At 40.3% G+C, this 22478-nt stretch overlaps 2 protein-coding genes across 2 annotated transcripts; one reads left to right on the top strand and one right to left on the bottom strand.

Moving 5' to 3' along the window:
* Positions 1-205: 205 nt before the first annotated feature.
* On the bottom strand, positions 206-6360 carry LOC124290381 (non-structural maintenance of chromosomes element 1 homolog). Its single transcript, XM_046727086.1, has 8 exons — positions 6325-6360; positions 5494-5655; positions 5038-5177; positions 4212-4289; positions 3160-3303; positions 2425-2541; positions 848-980; positions 206-524 (listed from the first exon to the last, which is right to left on the bottom strand). Exons 2-8 carry the CDS (start codon positions 5606-5608, stop codon positions 448-450), a joined length of 804 nt encoding a protein of 267 aa, XP_046583042.1. The 5' UTR covers positions 5609-5655; positions 6325-6360; the 3' UTR covers positions 206-447.
* A 186-nt stretch (positions 6361-6546) lies between these two features.
* On the top strand, positions 6547-19813 carry LOC124290364 (ATP-dependent RNA helicase DDX24-like). The gene is made up of 18 exons (XM_046727071.1): positions 6547-6702; positions 7757-8096; positions 8326-8409; positions 10090-10238; positions 10465-10546; positions 10980-11257; positions 11481-11666; positions 12505-12615; positions 12870-12988; positions 13212-13339; positions 13992-14110; positions 15847-16024; positions 16304-16407; positions 16969-17086; positions 17781-17877; positions 18194-18271; positions 18739-18905; positions 19546-19813. Exons 1-18 carry the CDS (start codon positions 6556-6558, stop codon positions 19707-19709), a joined length of 2649 nt encoding a protein of 882 aa, XP_046583027.1. The 5' UTR covers positions 6547-6555; the 3' UTR covers positions 19710-19813.
* The last annotated feature ends 2665 nt before the right edge of the window (positions 19814-22478 follow it).

Below are 22478 nucleotides of genomic sequence, written 5' to 3'. Positions count from 1 at the left end.
AATTCTAAATCATTTTATCCCCATTTGCAGGACCATCAGACTCCTGGGCTGACTCACTCACATCAGCACCAAGTTGTGAGATGAGTTGTCACTGGCAGCACTGCTATAGCACCAACAACAAGTTATCACATAACAGGTTCAACTTTGCACGGACTTTCATTATAAAATATAAAATGATAAAAAAGAACTTAAGCCAAACATAAGAGGGATTCCACAATAAGTATTCCTGGCAACCAAAATTCACTGACAATAGTTCCTGACTTGGAGCAAAATATGGCCTCTGAGAAGTTCCAGATGAATCCCCAAATGGATTGTCCTCACAACATATTCATCAAAATATTGCATGTAACCTCAACAATTACATACACTTCTTGATATTTAAATTTGACCTAATGTAGAGTTTGCTGAAAGTCTTCAGCAGGTATCATTATACACAATGATGGAGTACTATGTGTGGTGCTTCCTCTTCCGATGATGAGATGAAGCTGCCTGGTCCTCTTGGGTGGCTTGAGTACTGTCAATGTCTGAAATAGATGTTGATATCTATATCATCAAAACACAGTTAATATTACTTGTGAAAATGGATCAGTTAAAATCTTTTCCATTGAAAGTAAGATTATTTCTGATCCTACAGAGGAAATTATAAGCCGAGTCTGTATAAACTTGTTACGAATCATAAAACCTGTTCCATAAAACAATTTTGGTTCTTAGTTGGTCATAACTCCCATACTACAACAAGACATGCGGCAATCGTAGCGTTAGGATCATTTTATGGAATGGGTCACCATTTCCCCCTGCAAGCAGCAAAGAAGATACAAGAATACATCCACAGCAACATGGAATCTACCTCTCTTAGGGATTTCATGAGTCCAGGCTGCACCACACTCCCGTGAGGGACACTTCTGAACTTCTCGGCGACTGAAGTAGCGGACAGCACAGTGGAAGTGGATCTTGATACCACACTCCTCACATGTCTGACCCTGTAGAGACAATAAAACCCTACATAAATAGTGGAAGACTGTAAATTGTGATATTAAAAATGTCTCCAAATTGATGCGACTGCTGACCCTTAGCCAAAAGGCAATTCAAGATTAATGCGACTTTCCCCTAGCCCAAGTGGAATTAAATGATGGAGCAACAGTTCACAGACTGGTATGTGGAGAAGTTGTCAACAAACTATAGAACAAACTTTATGGATAACAACAAACTAAAGGTGGACAACAACACAAGGCTGCGGAGACATGATATATGCAGTATTCTGCAGCTAAATTGAGTGGAGTCAGCTGCATCAAATGTTAAGCAGATATGCCCAAAATGACTAGAAATCAAACACATTTATTAACATGTTCATTGACTAAAACGTTGATAAGTGTTTCACAGAGATCCGGGTACATTTGGATGTCAGATCAGGTGCTTGAGGTGGGTGCTGAAACTCAATGATTTGTGCACTGGGGCATTGTCTTAATGGAAGAACACACCTATTCTCAGTATCCTACATCTCTAAGTCTAAGTTTCATCTGTATTTATGTAAAAGATGCAGCATAAAATGCTCCATTTACATATTTATCTGGAAGATGACACCATGACACCCACTTCTTCCCAGTACATAGAGAGCACAACATTTCCAGCTGATAAGACAATTCTGTTTTGAATATTGTTTGAATTAAGGCTTAAAGTGATGAACTCAAGATTTTATCAATAGTCCGAAATCCTAGTGAGAAACTTTCTTGATCAGCTTCAAACAGAGCTATGTAGAATATTATATGACATGATGCGCCTGGTGCAGTGTTTGAAATAAGTACTTGCCTGTAGGCATGCAGCTAGCTGATTGCATGTCAAGCCTGTAGCTATAAATTGGTATGGGTCATTATGACTTGCAGAAAATGTACATGTAGATTTGTTTCAATCAGCTTCAGCTTTTTAAGTGAGGGCTTGAAGAGTTTGTGTACATCCCTACAGTTTGCACAGTTTACAAAAGTCACAGACCCACGCTCATTTCGATGACTTTTTACAGCAAAACAATATGCTCAACAGACAGGTTATTGTGGAGACGCCTATGACACCATGTAATGTTCACAACCAAACATTGTTTTTATTTCCCAGTTCCTTCAATGGGAGTCTCAGAAGTTATCAGTGTATCAAGCCATGTATGACTCAGGAATTTGGGGTTGTGGTGTTACCAAACAGTGGAGAATGGAAATGAACATTATTATCATTGTAATTATCATGAGTTTTGGTTTTGGTTTACAGCGGTAGCAATATTCCAGCAACATCAGCAGAGTACCCATGTGCAAAGCATGGCGGTGCCAGCGCTTTAACCACTGGTAGTAACATTATAGTACAAGGGTACAGCCCGAGTACAGCCCTACAGCTATGATTGTAATTATCATGACAATATTATCAAGTACAGCCGGTGCTGCTGACCTTGAGACAGAGTTTATTGCACATGTTGCACATCTTCACATTGTCCACAAAGTATTCCTTGATGTACTGCTCCAGTTCCAGGACAGCTCGTGTGTGAAGTGAGACTCGACCAGCTTTCTGAAATACAATACAGTATTCATAATCTGGTTAGAATGGCATTACTTTTAACAGTTTGTACTTCTGATTACACATGAGAGTAATGAGGGTTGACATATCACTATCATTGACAAGTCTCATTTTATATCTAATACTTTATTCATATGTTTAAAAACACCAAAGAGATTTTTCAATTCAAGATGCAACATTGTTGACTGATGCCAGAAATATTGACAAGTCAGTGATCAGGCTCACACTAAACACAGCTGACAAGGGATACTGTGACAGGTACTTGATTCTGTGTGTACCAGCTACATAACACAGAACTTGGACTACAACAGCTTGTAACATGGAGATTTGGCTTTTCCTTGTTCCTGTACTAAAGGGGCAGTTGGGTATCCTAATGGTTGATGCGTTCGCTCATCCCACTGAAGACCCTGGTTTGATTCCCCACATGGGTACAATGACTGAAGCCAATTTCTGGTGTCTTCCGCCATGATATTGCTGGAATATTGCTAAAAGGGGCATCCATTTCTACCTGCAATATTCAAACACACACTTAAACTTCGTACCTGAGAATTCCGAACATGTTCATACATTTCCTGAGAAATTTCTTTATGTCAACCACTTGCTTTGTACCTGAGATATCCACTGGTCTCTGCTCATACGGTCAAGCAGATCCTGAGCATCATTCTTTGAGATCTTCTTCTCCAGCTTCTCAGTCAAGTTCAGAGTCTCGATGGAGCCAACAGTACCATCCTCTGACTCAACTACCAGCTCTACCTGACACAGAAGTATTCACCTGGGATTAACCTATATCTCAATATAGTCCTGAGGATCTTGCTTATACACTTTGGGAGAACAATGACAATAAATGGAGATCCCTGAGTAATTACTGTACCAACAGCAAATCAGGGCTCCAGATAATTTTTCAACATCAGGAGTACGTACTCCTTATTTCTTCAATATAGGAGTACTGGAAAAACTTAAGAGTACTGAATGGAAATTAGTGATCAGTATTCTTGTGTTTCGTTTGGTATATGCACCACAACATTGCTACTCTTGTGTAAACAGGTCAAAAAACAATAAAACAATACTTTTTCATATAAATACGTCTGTAAATGATTCGTACACTATTGCTGGGGTGCGTATCTGCTACGTTTTCAAAATTATTTCCTACCATATCATGCATATTTTTTATCCGTACATACGTGGATATGGCCCTTATCTGGAGCCCTGAGCAAATACATGTACAGCCCAAAGTAAGAGTGATGCCATACAGATTGTGAGTGAGTTTAGTTTTACACCGCACTCAGCAATATTCCAGCTATATGGCGGATGCCTTACACATTTCATAGATGTCAACTTCCTTGTTTGAACTGGAGCTTAGCAATTAAATGTAGAAAATCTAAACAGACAGTCCAGATACTGAAAGTGTTTCTAAACAAAACAGAAACATAAGATCAATCACTAACTACAAGCCTCAATTTTATTAGGCTCAATAATAATAAACACCATACTCTTTTGCTTCTAAATAATGTTTGTATCTAAATTTGTATCTTAATTATTATGTAAACAGAAGAGAATAAAACCCGTAATCATTTCTTTTCTCAAAGACCACATTTCATGTGTTTGTAACAAACATACACAGAACTTTACATCTAGTTGCCTACCAAAAGTATAATACTTACCAGCTTTTTGAAGAATTCTAGCTCATTTTGGTTGTAGTCTGAAGCCATCTTGGTGATGTCCGTGCTGCTAATATTTACCTGGAAAACATAATGTCACACATTCCTTCACAATACTGACTCCAACAAGAGAAGTCGCTTCAGGATTATCCTATCAACCAATTAAAATAACTTGCATATCATGTCAAGGATAGCAAATAGTTAGCGAGGACCTTAACCACAATAACTCTGACCAGTTCTGAAATTATCGATGTTAAGAAAGGAACTCCATAAAAGGCGTCTAGAAGTTGGTGTGACGAACATGGGAAATAATTCTATGTATATACAACTTCACTATTATAGTGAATGTGACATTTCGGTGTAGATGCCTAACAACATTAGGAAACAAGGGATGTGACATGACTTATTTCATAACAGTCTCTGTATCTAAATTGAAACATTGCCATTACTGTAGAAAAGGTGTACAGTCATAGAATTATCTCCCTTGTTCAAAAGACGATTGAATGGAAAAGAATTGTATACTTTTGTGTGCAAAAAGAAAAATAAGCAACATTCACAATCACCAAGCATGAAATCAACATGGTAAGGCATCAAACAAAGATGGCACTATGTCAGTATTGCACCAAATGATGTGTGGTTAAAACAACTAATTTACTTTGATGATTTCCATTGGCACATTAGTTCAAATTCAAGCAATTTTCTCTCCTAACTGAATCTGTTATAAACAAAAAAATCCCACTCATCAGTCATTATTAAGTCGGAATAGAGTAAAAAATGGTCAACAAGATGAATAAACATGATAAAAAAACACATTATCAGCGAGACCTACCAGTCCATAGTGGTTAGACCCATCATCTTCACTAATGGCTTTCTTTATCTCCATGTGAAATGGGTGTATATTGGCATTGATGATCCTCACAAACTCAAACAGACGCTTCTTGGCATCGGGGTCATCTTCTGAGATGCTAACTGTCATGATAAATTGGGTGTAACAAGTTGAAATTTACCATGCCAACAAAAACATTGTACCGGTACACATGCATAGATGCACCAGTGACTACGAGTGATACATGTGATAACAAGCTGAAATTGAAATTACCACCCAATTAAACATTTCTGCTTTGTCACTACTTTGAATTCTTTATGTTTCATCACAGGTCTATTTGTGATTATCCTTGGATATGAACATGCATGTTATGAAGTGAAAGACATTGATGATTCCACTGACTGATATCGAAACTTAGAAACTATTGGTCATATTTTCATGGTATTGTTGATTACAGACCTGAGTATTTGTCACAACATTGTTTGAACAACTGTTTCACTTCCTTGGCATTGAGCAGACCCTGCGACATAAACTTCTGCAGGAACATCCGATGACAGTCATTCATGTCTCCCATGTTTGTGCTCCGTAGCAAGTATAGGCTGTCTGTTGGGAATCAATAGTCTGTAACAATTCAACGGCAAACATGTACTGAATGTGAAAGTGTTGTGTAATCTGCCTTATTTGAATATCATAAAACACAACTTCATCTAGCTGTGGTACCTGTATCTGCTGTGGCTATAATGATTTTGATATTGACTTATTTCTACACAGAGTTGCAGGCAGTCCTATCTAGTGTTTTCCTGACACGTCCCCAATGCAAATGTACATCACAATACATATAGTGAACGTATTGAGATCTAATGACAAATCCAGCATGAATCTCTTCCCAAGACATTTACCTTCAAATAAGTTCAAACACAAGTATTTACTTCTTACATCTTGTAACAATATAGATCTACATGATATATTTACATTAATGATTTCAACATGATCAAGTTAAAAACCAAACCAGTCAATATTTCCTAAGCACCATTCTGCTCAGCATTGAAAAACAAACATTAATTCTGTCTCAATAATTAAAATACCCAATAAGGACATAGAAAGTTGCGTGTTAAAAAAGTACTCATATCTGAGGCCTAGTGTCATAGCAATTGAAGTATTTTGCATTTGTCATTTGATAACGACCCATGCAGACTTGGATCGGGAATCTATAAAACACCATGGCTAGTCCCTTGACTGAGAAGGATATGAGTTAACAAGTGAGAGAAAGTATCATCATTATGTCCGTACATTTCAGATTCGCGCCATGTTTGTTTTCTATATAATCTCCTGAACACGATCCAAAGTGTCTTACGACATGCAAAGCATTTACGACTATGCCTGTTTCAATGTGTTATTTCTACAATCTTGATATATTAATAATATGTCTTTTTGTAGCTAAATATGTTCAAAATGACTGACTGCGGGTACTGCATGGCGTCTGACATATATTATTGATTCTGTCGTGAGATTAAAAACAAAATGGCGACTTTGAAACACGTGAAAACTAACTCTAAGTGGGAAAAGGTCGAAATAAGCCCTGTGCTATTTTCGAACAAAGATTTTGAAAGTTTGATATCTATTGAGGAACTTAAAGACTACGAACTCGTGGAAGCTAATGCTGGTCAGGTCAGTACAATCGTATATTTCTTTCAGTTAGTTTAATCGTCCGGTTTTCGTTCGTCGCAAGACCGACCACGGTGTTGCAGATGTGACTCTGGTCCATAGCCAGAGTACAGTATAAATTCTTTCGATCTAGAAATCCTTGTTAATCCACACATTAACAATAACATGAACTATAAAGCAGGGATTTACCTTGAGGGTCCACGAATCAAGGTTACGCGAGTGTAGTTTTCAGGGGTCCCAGACAGTTAAATATTATTATTAATACTATGTTGTAATATTGTAATTCAGTTACTGTTATTGTATTGTGTATCATGATCGTCACATTGTTACAGTGATTAAATTGCAAATGATACCATAGCCCGGATAGTAGCAGACTCAGTGATCAACTTATTGTTACTTGATCAAAATCTTTACAAAAAGTATTTCGACTTTTTCTCTGTTACGGAAAGAACCAACCCGTCTTAATTTGTGAACTGCTTGTCTAGATGTCAATAAACACTCAATTATTACACGCTAATTGCTCTTGGCTGTCACACATAATGATACATTGTGTACATAACCTACTATGTTATCCACAAATCAAAAAGGGATGCTTTCGGCAGAGACCATATACCGGTATATGGTCTCTGCTTTCGGTAAAAAAAAATAGAAATTCAGTCATGAGTGGAATCTTGTCAATATTTTATAGATGAATTAAATGATGGTTAAAGATACAAAATGTAGTTGTACAAATTTTAGTGCACTTTCTTTTTGTCCACAAACCAGGATGCATGAGGGTATATTTGCATGTATTCACCAAACCTACAGTTTATACTTCACACATCCAGTGACATGTGACAAAAAATGTTTATATTGCGTAATATATGGATGAATGATATTTTTGAAAAGATAATGTGCAGGTGTGTCTTTACGAGTCTTTACCAAGTAAGGAATCTGACTCCCTTTCCCAATTTGGATTCCTTTTTTCAAAAGTGAAATAGTGTGTCCTTTTGGCACGGGGCCATTTTAGCATGTTACATTACGGGTTCCCAACTTCACATTTGTCTTCTAATTCTAGACAGTGGATGATGATGCATCACAAACAACAGCAGAAGTGGAAAATAGAAACAAAACAAAGAAAAGGAAGAAAAAGAAGAAAAAACAAGAGACACCTCCTTCAGACACTGTTCCAGTGCAGTCTAAGGAGGAGGTATCTGAAGCTATAAATGCGGAGAATCCAAAAAAGGCAAAGAAAACAAAAAAGAAGAAACCCTTAAAGAAAGATGAACAAAAGAAAGGACTGACTTTGAAGAGGAAGCATGGAAAGATGTTGATGCTTGACAGCCAGGATATAGTTGACTTGAATGAGAATGAGGAAACATCATCAGAAGCAAAATCAAAAGAAAGAGCTGAAAAAGGTATGCATTCTTTCATGAGGAAGTTACAGAATTGCTAATTCCTGTAGTAGGAACTGTTCAGCAAACTTATTGAGTAGCATGTGTCAGAATAGTGCTGGGTTCTCAAGGATTTATCTGAGATATCAAACAAAAAGCCCTTGAATTGTAAGTTTGGGAGATTATAGTTATTTTGCTGAGCTTGTGTTTTTTACAAACATGACATAAGTTCATTTATGTTCTTATTCATCAGACCAAGGAGAAGGACCAAAGCCAAAGAAGGCAAAGACAAAAGGAGAGAAGCTGACGCAACACACAAGTCCCTCTGTCTCAGCAGGTATGGCATTTATCATCCAACATTATCAGCTGTCTTCCACACAAAAGGTTCAACATTACACATGTTTTAAGGGCCATGCAGGGAAAACTCAAAGTTCCTATATTACCCATTGTCGTTCTTAGTAATGTCAGGCTCATCAGTTTCAGTTGCTGTTACTATACGAGTTGTGTCCCTTGATAACAGCTTGTTGATTGGAATTTGCCAAGATAATGATCCTTTGTCAGCTCCAGACTCTGCTATCTTCCACACAAAAGGTTCAACTGTAAACAAGTGACATGTTTTATGGGCCATGCAGGGAATACTCATAGTTGCTGTATGATCCTTTTTTCTATTTCTTAGTAATGTCAGGCCCATCATAAGACTAACACTTGTTCTCTGAATATATAATTTTGGTAGAAACAAATAATTCCTTTAAAATTGAAAAGGAGCCCCAGTGAGATGGGAGGTTCAGAGGAAATCTAGATTTGCTTTACTTAGGGCTTTAGCATTGCAGAAGGGGCTAGTATAGGCAGAGGACGACAAGCCCATCATTTTCAGCTGCTGTTACTATATGTGCTGAGTTGTGTCCCTTGGTAGCAGTGATCAGCTTGTTGTTGATTGGAATTCACCCAAATGATGATACTTTGCCAGCACCAGGCTCTGCTGTTTCACTGGTCAAAGTCTATAACATGCATCACTATTAAAACCAAACTCACTCTTTGGTGGACCCATGAAGATTTGGGTAAGAATTGGTCATCAGCAATCCATGCTTGTCATTAAAGATGACATATGGGATCAGGCTTGCTGTCTTGGTTGACGCATGTCATCATATCCCAGTTGTGTAGATCAATGCTCATGATGTCAATCACTGGATTGTCTGGTCCATACTCGATTATTTACAGACCATTGTTCGCGGTAGGAAAAAAAGATTTGCATTCTTAAAAACATAACCCTTGGAATTTGCATTCTTCCCCAAAACACATAACCCTTATTGGAATCTTGTGTGTCAGTCAGTCAGTTGTGCCCAAGCCATGAAGGGGCAAGGTCTCTAGGGAGTTCAAGAGAGCTTTACTAAGTTTAGTCAACATGCATTTTATGTAAATTTACCAGTATACGATGAATCATGATGTGGTCAATTTAGGAGATAAACATCATGTGTTGGCCAATTTCCGGGTGTTATGGAGTATTTGAAGCACGGGGAATTCATTTGGAACCGACGGCGTTTCAAATGAAATATTCCCGATGCTTCAAATACTCAATATTACCCGAAATTGGCCAACACATGATGTTTATCGACATTAATAAACCAAAAGGTGCATACACGATTTTGTGTCTGCACTCATTGACATTGAGTACAGGTACAGCAGTGAAATGTCATCAGCCGGCCGTTTCGGCTGTCTCCCATGGTAGCATCTGTAACGGCTCATTTGTGACGTCATTTGGACTTTACGTCACAATATGATTTGAATGACGTCATCACAGCTGACGACGTAACAATACAATGGTGTGAGCGATGTTTGCATGTATTAATTACGCAGCGAATTTCCAGGAATCGAATACCATTTGATCATGTTTTTCAACCAATCAGATTAAAGAACACAGTGACTTTTGGTTTACAATGCTTTTTACAGAAACATGATTTGAACACCCATTGTATTGGAAAAGTCAATATAATCATAATAATGTCAATATTTTCACCAGACATGAGTGCTTGGAAGAATCTGTTTGTGCCCAACCAAGTCCTGAAAGCTCTAGAACATCAAGGCTTCACATCTCCGACCTCCATACAGGCACTGGCACTTCCATCAGCCATCAGGGACAGGATGGACATTGTTGGCGCCGCAGAAACGGTCAGCTCGTAGATCTTTGTCCCACACTGAGAAACTGTTATTGTAATCTTAAGTCCACCTTTGCCTTTGAATTTTTCAGTTGAAATAAATGCATCACTAAGAGTATAAAAATGTTTAAATGTATTTTTGTGGCAATAACGTGATGCGCATGATAAGGGATATGTTTTAATCCATTTGTTCAAATTAAATCTGAATTGTTTCTGACCAAAGTTCTGTATATGTTCAGGGAAGTGGGAAAACATTGGCGTTTGGCATCCCAGTGCTGCACCACATCTTACAGTATGAAGAACGCAAACAGCAGCAACAAGGTCCGTAGTCTGTGTTATGTCACTGAGTTGAAATATTGAATCCACAGTACCTCTGCCATGTAGTTCTCGTTGACAAGTACAAACTTTGATAAGGTTCAAAGTCATATGAAGATTTAGGAGAAAGACAAAAGTGTGTATCTTTAAACAAGTGGAAATGGTGCATCTTCATGAAATCATGTTCAGTACCTTGTTTATGTCCACGAAGCCATGATGTCACAAATCATTTGTGTTGTTCCTGCCTGGAAATGGAAGCATCACTGACACCTTGGGGAACCCATTATTTCTCCATTAAGGTAATCCAGTGTAACATTGTGTGAGCAATTTGCTGTGCTCTTTCATAAAGATACTCAAAATTGTTGTCAAAAAATGTAAAAGGGCTGTCCTAGAAATCATGGAATTTGAAAAAACGTATGTACTGTTACGTCTTTTGAAGGTGTTGAAGAGGAGGAGGAGGCAGGTGAAGGAAGAGATTCATCATCAGATGAAAGTGAGGCTGATGTGACAGTTGAGGCCGAGGTGGATGAAGAAGACGATGATGATGATGAGGAGGAGGATAGTGAGGAGGAGGAGGAGGAGGAGGTAGTGGAGGAGGAGGATAAAGGCGGAAATGAAGGAAGTGACAGTGGTGTTCAAGAAGACCTTGACCTTTCTGATGATGAAGATGGCGATTATGATCTTCCTCCAGATGAAGAAGATATACTTGAACTTGAAGTCAGTTAATTTTTACTTAAAATTGTTGATGAGTGATTGAATTCATTGTGGAACTTCCTGCTTATTGGAATATATGACTAGAATAATTTTTTTGCATTTCCTTAACTAAACACATTCATTTGAAGTTACTGTATGTGCATAAATAGCCAAAACATTTCTGGCACTATCAATAAACACAAACCCCACCCCGCATGTTGTAAGCTTTTCCATGCTTGTTTTGTAGGGTGATGAGACTGGTTGTGTGAGAGTGGTCAATAACATTGAATTTGATGCTGCTGACCGTGAGAAGGTGAAGGCCGCCTCCAAGGGAAACAAACCTCTGATAGCATTAATACTGGAGCCGACACGAGAGTTGGCGATCCAGGTGAAGAACCACTTGATGGCGGCTGCCAAGTACACAGATATCAGGGTATGTATGCCAAGGTAGAAGATGGTTTGAGGGAGTGAGTGAGTGATCGCTTTAACCACTAGGCTACCCCACCGCCCTGAAACTGCCTCCGTGGTGTAGTGGTTAGAGCGCCCGCCTGGAGAGCAGAAGGTCGCGAGTTTGATCCCCGGCCGCTTCATACCAAAAGAAGTTAAAATATGGTACTTGTTGGTCCCTGTCTGACGCTCAGCATTAATGGGTACAACAAGGACTGGTCGGCTCGGAGTCAGTATAATGTGTCTGAGTGGGGTATTCATGCTTCACTGCGGCATGGTATCTCAGTGGGCTAGCACTATAAAACCAGCTTCAGTCTGGGCTAGTACCTAAAGCCACACATACACACGCATGCACGTGCACGCCGTCATATGAGCCAAATATTCCTCGGCACGTGCACGCAAACTCAATTTCACCTCACCTCACCTCACCTCACCTCACCGCACCTGAAGAAGATGGTTTGAGGTCTTAAGGATCTAAGGACAACTGGAAAGGTTTTTTTTCAGTTTAATGAGGGTTTGTATGTATTACATTTAGCATCCATTTGGATAATTAAGGGATCTGTTGAGTGTGCAGGGTGGTGAAGTAACACAGTGGTTATGGTGATACCTTGGTCAAAAGCTTCCTAAAACCCACTTTAGTGGGTAAACTTGGACTGAACTTGAGAACAGTGTTTGTGAATCCATACATTATGAATATCATTAACACACTGTCAGATGATGATGAACGAGGTACTGACAATGTCAGATGATATGATTGCTAATTGTAACCAAAATGTGATTAAGATCTGTTAAGGTCACATGAGTGTGAAAATTATCTCCCTTAGATTGCAACGGTTGTTGGTGGAATGGCTGCCCAGAAACAACAGCGAGTGCTCAAACAGTGCCCAGAGATCGTCATAGCGACACCAGGACGGCTGTGGGAACTCATACAACAGGTAAGGTGTCCAGCAGTGGTCAGTGTTGAAGGAAAAAACAATCCCAGTCCTATTTATGTACTCAATTTTTCATTATATGTTGAATGCTAAAGCTGGATGTTTTTTGCCATAATCATAGTTGGATATACAGCTTGTGCTAATTCTGATCACATGAAATACCCATGTTCCATTTTTGAAACTATTGTTCAGAGCTTCAGACAAATGGTCAGAGCATCTATCAAACATAATATCAGAGTTATCTCCCTTGGTTTCAGGGTGATCCTCACCTGGCTAAGGTGACTGGCATCCACAAGTTGGTGATTGACGAGGCTGACCGCATGGTGGAGAAAGGTCACTTTGAGGAGTTGACCCACCTGTTGGCAATGATCAATGTGTGAGTGAAAATTGTCAAAACTCAGGATATATGGAGGACTTCTCAATCAGGAAAACATTTTCCTGCTAATTTAGAGCTATGACTGACATGACATTAAACACATAGAGTTTCAGAGTTATAGCACTTGTGATATAGGACTGAGATCCTCTTAATGTACTTAATGACTTCACATTTTTAGCAACATATCTGATCTTTACTCATGTGAATCAAATTCATCTTTTAGAGATGAAAACCGGAAGCGTCTCCGCCAGACGTTTGTGTTTTCTGCCACCCTGACCATGCTCCACAGTGGACCCCAGAGACGACTCAAGAAGAAGAAGAAGGAAAAAATGGACACCAAGAAAAAATTAGGTGAGCATGTTCATGATTTACTTGTTCTCAAACTGAGAAACCACAACAGTTAAATCATAATGTGACCGTCAAAAGCCATTGCAGTAAAGTTGATATATGATGCATAATTAGATATTCTTCACTTCCTCACATGATCTTGTCATTCCTGTTGTCCTGTGTCCAACCCCCATGAAAATTTCAACTGCTGTAACCTGTGGTGGTCAACTTACTGATCAGGTGATTACTCGGTGACTTGGTTATAGTATGTCACCTACCGTGTCCGCATTGCGCATTGTTCACAATATTAATCACATGATTGGTTGGTCCAGATTATTTGACCTATGAAGGTCCGGGTTAGAATATTGATCTTCAGTAACCCATGCTTGTTGTAAGAGGCAACTAATGGGATCGGGTGGTCAGACTTGCTGACTTGGTTTACACATGTCATCGGTTCCCAATTGTGCAGATCGATGCTCATGCTGTTGATCACTGGATTGTCTGGTCCAGACTCGATTATTTACAGACCGCCGCCATATAGCTTGAATAATGCGGAGTGCGGCATAAAACTAAACTCACTCACTCACTCCACATTATTTACAGGCTGGAATATTACTGGTATCCTACAAACAAACGTTTGTTAGAGTATTATTAATGTGACGCTGTTGACCAACAGAGCTGCTGATGAGCACCATCGGTATCAAGGACCGCCCCAAGATTATCGATCTGACAACCAGGACCGGGACAGCGGAGACTCTGACTGAAGCTAGGATTAACTGTACAGTAGACGAGAAGGTGAGATTTGTTTCCAGTCAACAGAAAGGTGAGATTGGCTTGCACCAGTGGGGAGTTGTATTGAAATTCACGCTGTTGTACTGTAGTTGTGATGACTTATCCAGGAGTATAGGCATAACGACAGACTCATAGGGGACTGGGACAGGTTGAGGACCCCATGGTTATATAGCAGATAAAACTAAAGTTGGTTACATTATGACTTGGTTAGTACTACTGTCCAGCAGTTGTATGTATGGCAGTGTAGCTCTGTCATGCCTCTGTTCCTAGGACCTGTAGGACATATTGGTTAGTACTGTCCAGCAATTGTATGTATGGCAGTGTATCTGGCGGTCTTGCCTCTCTGTCCCTAGGACCTGTAGGACATATTGCTTCATACTGTCCAGCAATTGTATGCATGGCAGTGTAGCTGTCTCTGTTCCTAGGATTGGTTAGTACTGTCCAGCAATTGTATGTATGGCAGTGTATCTGACGGTCTTGCCTCTCTTCCTAGGACCTGTAGGACATATTGGTTAGTACTGTCCAGCAGCAATCTGGCAGGGACCTGTTGCCTCTTGCCTCTCTGTCCCTAGGACCTGTAGGACATATTGGTTAGTACTGTCGAGCAATGGTATGTATGACAGTATTGGTCTTGCCTCTGTCCACCTGCATATTGTATGTACTGCCCAGCAATTGTATGTATCAGTGTATGACGGTCTTGCCTCTCTGTCCCTAGGACCTGTAGGACATATTGGTTAGTACTGTCCAGCAATTGTATGTATGTCATGTATCCCTAGGGACCTGTAGGACATATTGCAGTGTATCTGACGGTCTTGCCTCTGTCCCTAGGACCTGTAGGACATATTGGTTAGTACTGTCCAGCAATCTTGCCTCTCTGTCCCTAGGACCTGTAGGACATATTGTCCAGCAATTGTATGGCAAGTGTATCTGACGGTCTTGCTCTCTGTCCCTACCTGTAGGACATATTGGCTATACTGTCCAGTGTAGCTCTCTGTCCCTAGGACCTGTAGGACATATTGGTTAGTACAGCAATGTATGTATATAGCCTGACTCTGTCTTGCCTCTGTCCCTAGGACCTGTAGGACATATTGGTTCATACTGTCCAGCAATTGTATGTATAGCAGGTATCTGACGGTCTTGCCTCTCTGTCCCTAGGACCTGTAGGACATATTGGTTAGTACTGTCCAGCAATGGTATGTATGACAGTGTATCTCTGACGGTCTTGCCTCTCTGTCCCTAGGACCTGTAGGACATATTGGTTAGTACTGTCCAGCAATTGTATGTATAGCAGTGTATCTGACGGTCTTGCTTCTCTGTCCCTAGGACCTGTAGGACATATTGGTTAGTACTGTCCAGCAATTGTATGTATAGGCAGTGTATCTGACGGTCTTGCCTCTCTCTGTCCCTAGGACCTGTAGGACATATTGGTTAGTACTGTCCAGCAATTGTATGTATAGCAGTGTATCTGACGGTCTTGCCTCTCTGTCCCTAGGACCTGTAGGACATATTGGTTAGTACTGTCCAGCAATTGTATGTATAGCAGTGTATCTGACGGTCTTGCCTCTCTGTCCCTAGGACCTGTAGGACATATTGGTTAGTACTGTCCAGCAATTGTATGTATAGTAGTGTATCTGACGGTCTTGCCTCTGTTCCTAGGACCTGTAGGACATATTGGTTCGTACTGTCCAGCAATTGTATGTATGGCAGTGTATCTCACGGTCTTGCCTCTCTGCCCCCAGGACCTGTATCTGTACTACTTCCTGAAGCAGTACCCTGGTCGGACGCTGGTGTTCACCAACAGCAAGGACTGTATCCGCCGTCTCATGTCCATCTTCACGCTGCTCAAGTGCTGCCCTCTACCTCTCCACTCAGACATGCATCAGCGACAGAGGCTCAAAAACCTGGATAAGTTTTCAGGTAAGTGGCCAGACGCTTTAACAGTATTTCAGTTTTATAGAAAAAAATGGAAAAAAATTTAAACCAGTTAAAACAGTTGTGCAATGTTTCTGGAGGAATGTTTTCATCTTCATGTGTTGCTGTCATGATTGGTCAGTGAGAAAAAAATAAACAGTAACAATGTCCAAGTAAATTGTCAGCCATGTTGCTACTTTTCCACATGACCAATGTGAATAATCAGGATAATTATGTGACACCTACATGACACCTGACTGGTTCACAATGTGCCTATCCTTGCAGCCAACGAGAATGGCTTCTTGATAGCCTCTGATGTAGCTGCCCGGGGCCTAGACATCCCCAATGTACAACACGTGATCCATTTCCAGGTGCCCCGCACTGTAGAGGTATAGTAACTGCTTGTATTCACAGGAGTGGGTGGGTGGGTGTGTTTAGTGTTGTTCTAACAAGTACTGTTACATTTCAATGTGGGAGGACAGCCCAGGGTGATGCACGTTCCAAGTGTGTAAAACACAGACATTAGTATTTGTCAGCCAGCACTACATACAGTCATTCATAACCGTAGTCAACCATTATCACAGTCAATCTTACCCACCCCAGTCAATCAAAAATCTAGTAACATAATCAAGGCAGATCAAGATTTGAACGTAAAGTCATAGGTTTCTGGCATGCCAAAGGATGCAGGTCGAGAAGTTTGGTATCTCAGACAACACTGCGGCGAGTGCCTCTGATATGTTTGTAAATAGTTTGAGATATGTTTTGTGTTTTCAGTATTAATTGTGTATGATGTTTTACTGTACTCTTTAATCAGACTCCTTATCCATTAAATACGCAGTGAAACATGTTCAAGTGACAGCATGTCCACACGCATCCTAATCTACTGTCACCTGCAATGACGAGGTACCGGTACATTTTGTGACCCTCTCATTGTATCCTCCCTCCCACAGAACTACGTACACCGCAGTGGCCGTACAGCTCGTGCCATGAAGGAGGGACTGAGTGTCATGCTGGTCGGCCCCGAGGACGTGCGCAACTACAGGAAGATCATACAGTCCCTCAATAGAAGTGAGTCAAAATATTGGGAAGAGCAGGTCACTATACTTCCTCACTGACATTTGTATCGACTTGTTTATCGACAGGTCCCTGACCATGAGCCCAATGCCATATGTAGGATTCCCCTACATCACAGACAGGATTTCCCAATGTTATGACAACTATTTCCTTGTGTGACTGCCAGACATTACTAATGTCATGATAATGACTTCTCTGTCACAGAAGGGGCAGTGGGGTAGCCTAGTGGTTAAAGTGTTCACTCATCACGCTGAAGACCCGGGTTCGATTCCCCACATGGGTATTATGTGTGAAGCCCATTCCTTGTGTCCCCTGCAGTGATATTTCTGGAATATTGCTAAAAGCAGCTTAAACTAAACTCACTCACTCTGTGATAGACACGATTCTTCTGTGTCACAGGTAAGATTTCCCTATATCATGACAAGGATTTCCGTGGGTCATAGCTTGGCTTTACTAATGCAACAACAAGAATTCACTGGATTCACCCCTGCTATATGACAACACTTAAGGACCATGAAAGTAAGCTGTAAATCTTTTTGCAATGGACTATTTGAAGACAAATTTACTTTTTCAGATAGTTTTATGTTTGATCACTCATCAGTCGATTTTGTCATCGTGAGTTTGTTGTTGCTTACAAATGAGGGGTCTCTGTAACATGGGAGGTAACTGCTGTATGTGTCTACATTAGATGAGGACCTGCCCCTGTTTCCTGTGGAGTTCCACACGATCACCTCCGTGAGAAATGTCATCTCACTGGCCCGGCAGATCGACACTGAAGACCACAGGTGGGCTGTAACCTGCACAGCACTGCACGAGATAACATACCAGGCACCATAACAACACAACATGAGACACCATAACAACACAACATCAGACACCATAACAACACAACATCAGACACCATAACACAGCGCAGCATAAACACCTACCAAACAAAGTAACATTGAACTCTTTCACTCCCTTGCACAAAATTCACTTTCTTGTGAAACTTTACTTTAGCTTGGAGAAAATTTAAGATTTGTGTCTTTTGTTCATCCCCTTCAATCTCTCCAGTCATAGTTGTTTGTTGTGTTAAATGATAGACTGAGTTCTGTGATACAGATTCAAAAAGAAGAAGCGGAAGAATGACTGGTTCGTGAAGGCAGCAGAGGAGATTGACATGATGCTGGACGAGCGAGCGTATCCTTATGTGTGGCAGAATTGTCCTTCAGAAGAAAAATACTGCCATGTTTTCAAACCAGCCAAAAGTATTCTATGCTCAGTTACCTCTGCTGGTTGTCAGAAGCGAGGTGGACGGGTGGTGGTTTGGTTGGGGTCAGATTATGTCACTTGTGAAGATCGTTGTCCATAATTTCAATCACTACACACTTGTGGTCCAGACTTGACTCTTTACAGACCACCGTTTTCAATTGCAACCATTAAACAACAGCCAATAAGTAATGCTGGTCCGTGACTGTGAAATCAGACACCTGACAGAATGTTAATTGCTTTCGAAACATTCAGGTTTTACTCTCTTGACATCTTACATACATAACTCTTATTCATTTGAAATACAGTTCCATTTGTGGTGAGTTTTAGGAAACTTTAATGTGTGTGTTATATGCTTAAAACCTTTTGGATGGAAATGTCCTTGACCTTTGTCCTAGCCTTGAGGACCCAAGTGACTCAGTAGAGCAGCAGAAACACAAGCAGAAGCAGCAGATGATGAAAGCACAGCTGGATGTCATGTTGAAACGACCACTCACTCAGAAGCTGTTCTCAGGGAAATACCCTACCAAGATGGGCAGGTTGATAGCACCAGAACACCCACAGGGTGAGTTGCCATGGTAACATTAATGATGAAGATGGGGGAAACTATTAGTAAAAGGTGTGAGCTCAGACATCAGCACAGTATGTCTCCTTGACAGCAGCATCGTTCTACATTTGGCTGTTCAAAATCATGCTACTAGAAAACAGTTCAGGACCTCCCCATTCGTTCATGTTACATTTGATACATTTCTCTTCTCAGGAGGTTTGTTAGGGACCGTTCATAATTTATGGCTAGGGGGGTGATGCTGATTTTAATGGTGAAGCATGTACAATGTGAATGAACCCCACCCCCCTAAAATTTATGTACAAAGTAAGTGACCCCCTCCTGCTTGTCATGTTCAAACTCAATGACCCCCACCCCTTTCCATATTTTTAAAGCCTAATTTTTAAATATTTTTAGGTACAAAATTGCTGACCCCCACTAGAAACGTGTACAAAATTGATGACCCCTCCCCTACCTCCCCAGAACAAATTGGTTGACCCCCTCTTAAAATCATCATACACACCCACACACACACACACACCACACACACCATAAATAAATTATGAACGGTCCCTTACATTTAAAGTCTTATCTCGGATAATTAAGGTTTGTTACGTTACTTTTCTCAACCAATGGAGATTTGATATATATATTATTCCAGATAATGATGCGATCCAGAAGATGAAGCGTGATGAGCCGGCCCAGAAGGAGATGATGCAGTATGTGGCAGCACATCCCAAGGTCATCAAGAAGAAACGTGAGAACAGGAAGACGAGGAAGAATGAAAAGAGGAAGAAGAAAAAGATGAAAATGATGACAGGATGAATGAAATCCAAACTTTGATACAGAAATGTATTTAAATCTGTTTGATATGATGTACATAGATTGTGAAATGTTTCTTTATGTACAAATACAACTCTTGAACTGTGCACGTTTGTTGAGATTGCTGTTGCACTTATGAAACTGGCCATGGACGGCAGACCAAATCTTATGCCAATTTGGCCAGTGTATCAGTTACCACTTGGCTTATCAAAGCCATTACTGACCTCGCTTGGCCCATGGAGGCAAGATGTAGGCCTACAACACCTCAAATAGGTGAGGTGAGGTGAAATTGGGTTTAACGTCGTACTTGAGAATATTTCGCTCATATGACGACGTGCATGCGTGTGTATGTGTATGTGCGGCTGCTTGTACTAGCCCAGACTTAAGCTGGCTTTATAGTGCTAGCACACTGAGATACCATGCCGCAGTGAAGCATGAATACCCCACACAGACAAATTATACTGACTCCGAGCAGACCAGTCCTTGTACCCATTAATGCGAGCGCCAGGCAGGGACCAACAAGTACCATATTTTTAACGTCGGGGATCGAACCCGCGACCTTCCGCTCTCCGGGCGGACGCTCTAACCACTACACCACGGAGGCGGTCACCTCAAATAGGGGTGTGTTACTTAGTCACCCCTGCTCAAAAGGTATGGTGTGGCCCCTGGTAACCCTGCCATGTGTAGTGGAATGAGCTTGGCCCTTTCTTCATGCTCATAACCAGCATGTCCTCACACATTACCTGACTGATGCAGCTCAAGCGTAGCATGAAGTCTCATGCTGTTCAAATCACTGGGATCATGTAGTATACATCTCTCAATATATGTGAAGTTTTATAAATTTCTTCTTAGGAGGCACTGGATACAAGGGTTAACTTTGAAAGTGTAACCATAAGAACTTCATTTCATATTCAAGGAATTACTATTTCACTATTAATTGTTCTCATGCTTTAAAAGAAGCAACACATTTTTATTAATGAGTAGAATCTCGTAGACCTAGGTGAATCTGCCAAGTTTTACAGTAAATATCCCAGTGATAAATTACCTTTATGTTTGATACAAAGCCCCATCTGTTCAGTTCATAAATAGGAAGCATTATGTTATACACGACAGTTTGAATCAAGTAATGATTACAAAATCACTTCCGCAGACTTCATTAATTTAATTTCAGTTCACAATATTGGAGGTACAACTGAAGGCACCAAGGCTTCAAACACGGTACCCACACTGATCCTGTGTTGTGTGAACACACCAACCATCACAATTCTATCACCACTTACACTGGGTGATGGTGCTTGAGAAGTCACAGATATCACTTAGCATGCTGAACTAAACATTTCAAATTGAAAAAATAACAAAGCAAATTGTCATGTTAGAATGCATTTATAGTAAATGAAAATGATAAATCAAAATGGTACACGTAAGAGATCAAAATGCACATTCTTCCAAGTTATCGACATGTGTTCACAGTTCAGACAGATCTAGAGAGTCAAACAAGGGAAGTAATTCCTACATCACCCTCCTCTTGTAACAAAATAATCATGCAATTGTTGGCACAAATAAATGGCCCAAATTAACGTTTTGAATTTATTTATGATATTAATTACAATAGTTGTAGACCTTTATCAGATCTTCGGGTATTATGGAAGGGGTAAGATGCATCTCACATGTCAGCTCAGAGCTGAATAAAAATCATGTGAGTTAGCTTAATTTGATCAGTATCTTTATCATATCACAGTGGTTCAGTCAGACCAGGATATCACTTGTCTATTGTGAAACCCTCAGCTCGGGTTATCATATCCCAGTGGTTCAGTCAGACCAGGATATCACTTGTCTATTGTGAAACCCTCAGCTCGGGTTGTCATGCTCACAGAAAAAATCTGGGAGTCAACCCATGATCATCAGAGCCTGGCTCAACTAAGGGAGGTAACTCCGATGGTGCCTTTAACTACTGCGGCACCTGTTCATGCAGCTGAAACAGAATGTAGTTTATCTCTGCTGAGAACCACGATGTTGGTTCGGATGAATCAACAGTTACACCAGATGGTAGTAGGTTAGCACACAATATCCAAGAAGTGTCCCATTTAAACTAAATTACAAACAATTGTTGTTTTTTCAAACCAGGATACAGAGAAATATCTCTGAAAATCTAAATAAAATGCTGAATTGATCTGTATGGGCATATACAACTCCAAAAAAGATAAGGATCACCAAATTCTTTCGCATCACTGTTGTGAATCTTCCCTGGCATCACATGAAATATGGAAACATCAGATGATCCTTAACTTTTTTGTAGTAATATATTTGTTCAACACTTTACAAACATGAAGATAAAGAGAGAACAGAGAACCTATTTTTGAACTACAATGGTAGTAAAAAGAATCATCCAGGAAAAATCTTGTCCGAATGTTCAAACAACCATCACAGTGTTCACCTTGCGTGAGAGTTCCTGAACGTACACAATGGTATGAGAATGGGTAATGAGGTGAGATAATGAGGTTTGCTAATGTCTAGATATGCACTACCCAGAGCAGCTTATTTGCTTCATATTGTGAGTGCAGGAGTGAACACACCACCGCACCAGACCACAAGGAATCATTACATATGATCACATTCACACTCAACTGACAGACGTTTCTCAAACTCCCTGGCCCTACCTCGCGTGTCTCCGGGAACCCTCTCCTTGGAGGATTTATCGATGTTCATAAACACTCTGCTCAAAGATACTACTTTTGCATATACTGCATATTGATCATAACCATAATGTATTGG

The sequence above is a fragment of the Haliotis rubra genome, unplaced genomic scaffold (assembly GCF_003918875.1).
Source record: "Haliotis rubra isolate DU_JTF1 unplaced genomic scaffold, ASM391887v1 Scf463, whole genome shotgun sequence".
NCBI classification, from domain to species: Eukaryota; Metazoa; Mollusca; class Gastropoda; order Lepetellida; family Haliotidae; genus Haliotis; species Haliotis rubra.
This window is presented reverse-complemented; position numbering and strand designations above follow the sequence as displayed.